Source organism: Lupinus angustifolius, unplaced genomic scaffold (assembly GCF_001865875.1).
Source record: "Lupinus angustifolius cultivar Tanjil unplaced genomic scaffold, LupAngTanjil_v1.0 Scaffold_671, whole genome shotgun sequence".
Classification (NCBI taxonomy): Eukaryota; Viridiplantae; Streptophyta; class Magnoliopsida; order Fabales; family Fabaceae; genus Lupinus; species Lupinus angustifolius.
In genome coordinates, this window is record NW_017727997.1 from 8,826 (window position 1) to 11,417 (window position 2,592).

The 2,592-nt window shown below is 34.7% G+C and overlaps 1 protein-coding gene across 1 annotated transcript; it reads left to right on the forward strand.

The window, feature by feature from the left end:
• The first annotated feature begins 240 nt into the window (after positions 1-240).
• Positions 241-1,052, forward strand: LOC109341803 (proline-, glutamic acid- and leucine-rich protein 1-like). The gene has a single exon (XM_019579773.1). It carries the CDS (start codon positions 276-278, stop codon positions 912-914), a length of 639 nt encoding a protein of 212 aa, XP_019435318.1. The 5' UTR covers positions 241-275; the 3' UTR covers positions 915-1,052.
• Positions 1,053-2,592: the final 1,540 nt, after the last annotated feature.

The following is a 2,592-nucleotide window of genomic DNA, read 5'->3' on the forward strand; positions in this document are numbered from 1 at the left end:
GCTTTAAAATCTTTTGAACATGAAAAATTGCAACCGTCAAAATGTATATCACGTGGCATTATACAAGTAGTCAAGATGACACACATTGAACTCCCCTTTACCCTTGCCACTCCCTATTTAAACATACTCATTTTCACACAAGCAATCACACAACAAATCAGTTACAACTGCAAACCCTATCTGAGTTTGTCAGTATCTTACTTTTCTCTTTCCTTGGTTGTTCCGTCATCATCACTATGTCTAGTATACGTGTCCTTGATGAATTGTATGAGAGCATGAAACATGACAAGAAAATCATAAAAGTATCACCAAACTGGTTGGATCGCCTCCGTGCGAAGAAGGGTATTCCAACAGGAAGTAGCCCTGACTTGGGCACATTCCTTCTCTCTCAGGCTAATTCCAATCCTCAAATTCCTCATTTTCCTGAGAATAGCCAAAACCTACCCCTTAGGAGACGCCCTAGGAAGCAAGCTCGTCCCACCAAAAGAGTACTTGGATTTCCCCATCCTTCTACTTCATCTACCTCCACTGTTGTTGATCCCGTTGCTGCTGTTGATCATATCCCTCCTATCGCTCCCGCTGCTCTTGTCGCTCCTGTTGATCTTGTCGCTCATGCTGAGGGTGATCATCAAGAAGAAGGAGACCCACCAGTTCCTGTGGTCGAAAACCCACCACCTCGTTTCCGAGTAAATATGATCCAGGCAATTTTTCGACCAAGGCAAGAAGAGGAGGAGGAGGAGGAAGAAGAAGAAGACTTCAACGACGAAGAAGAAGAGAGCAACATAACTGATTTGGATGGATTCAATTCTGCACGAGTGGAATATCATCAAAATCAATTAGACGAAGAGAGTGATTCAAGTGTGGGTGATGATGATAATAGTGATACTAGCGGTGCATCAGTTATTGTCGGTTAAATAGAGCTTATGAGTTATGTCGTTTGTTTGTTGCATCATATTTCTATCTTTTATGTTTTGTTCCAAATTGCAGTGTCATTAGAGCGACCATTGCATCATTGTATGGAGCTTTCCTTTATATTTTATGTTGGAGTTGCATGTTTGTTTACTTATTTCTCATTGTATGATTGACTGCTTATATGCTAATATTTCCAGAATCTCGCTCACAAAGGGTATCACTCTATAATATATGCTTACTTTAGTTAACAAGGTTCAAATGGCCTATAAATTATATAATATTTTATGTCGTTGATTGGGAAGATTGATAACATCACTATTTAGAAATTCTATAGATAGAACATTTGAATGATGATATATCAGCGTGTATTCTCACTATCTGTAAAAAAAATATAGTAGACGAATCGTAAAAATAATTTGGTATTGCAATTGCTTAATAGCCTAAAATTGCTTTGGAGTACACATGTCAATATTTGGCTCAGTGAAACATGGGAGCTAATAGCATAGAGGATGATTGATTCTTAACTTTCTTTTACACAAATGCTGCACCTACTAATTGTTCAGTTGTTCAGAATTTCGTAGATATATGTAACAAATATAAATCATTTTATTCGATTATGTTACATCAAGCTAGAAATTATTACTAGAACCAAGCAGCCAACTTTGATTTGAAACTAGAATCTTCTAGAAATTGCAGCATATTCTAATACTCGTTGATACAAATTTTCAGTATTTGCTCAAATTTTGGTATTCTAATGGCTTTGTGAAAATGTTTTCAATTTGTTCTTCAGAATTAGACTACTCAAAGTATATCTTTTTGTTCTCACATTTGTCTCTAACAATGTAATATTTAATTGTTATATACGTTGTTTTTTTTATATACTTGATTCTTCATTATTATTATCGCTAATATATTGTCACAAATTCACAATATATTATTGTTGACTTGCTCAATTGATTTTTCATATCATCGAGTCTTCGTCTCAGCCATATAGCTTGAGTTGTTCGTCTCTTTAGTTACTACTTACTCAATTTTCCCTCTTGATTGTGAAATGATTGCTTACTTATTAGATGTCCAAGAGAATACTCTAGAACTAAGTGAAAAGGTGTATTATGATGTGCTCTTCATGCCATCCATCAAGCATATCAAATCATGATTAGTATAACCATGCAATCTTGAGTTGGTGATGGTCTTATACCATATATTGTACTCCTTTGTAACGTGCAAGTATCTTAGAATTATTTTTCCAACTCCAAAGTGAATTTGACTTGGCTCTTCATAACTATTAATAGAAGACTTGTAGCAAATATGATATCTGGTCGTGTGACAGTGAGATATAAAAGACACGAATCAAGCTCTTATATTGTGGTGCATCAGCCTTTGGGGATATGTCATCTACTTGAAATTCTCATTAGTTACGAGTGAAGCAAAAATGGTTTTGTATTCATACATCTTGAACTATGTGTATAACCTTAAACATCAAAAGATATGAAATAGATTGAGTATATTATTCATTTACTTTTTCCACTTTTCAATAAAACTCCAAAATCAATTAAAAAATATCTCCCTCATTCACACTACCACACATCTTTATAATGAAATTTATTTTCCTTCGCCTCCTCTTAATATTATAGCTGAAATAGTTTATTGATTGATGAGGTAATATATGAATTTTGAGAT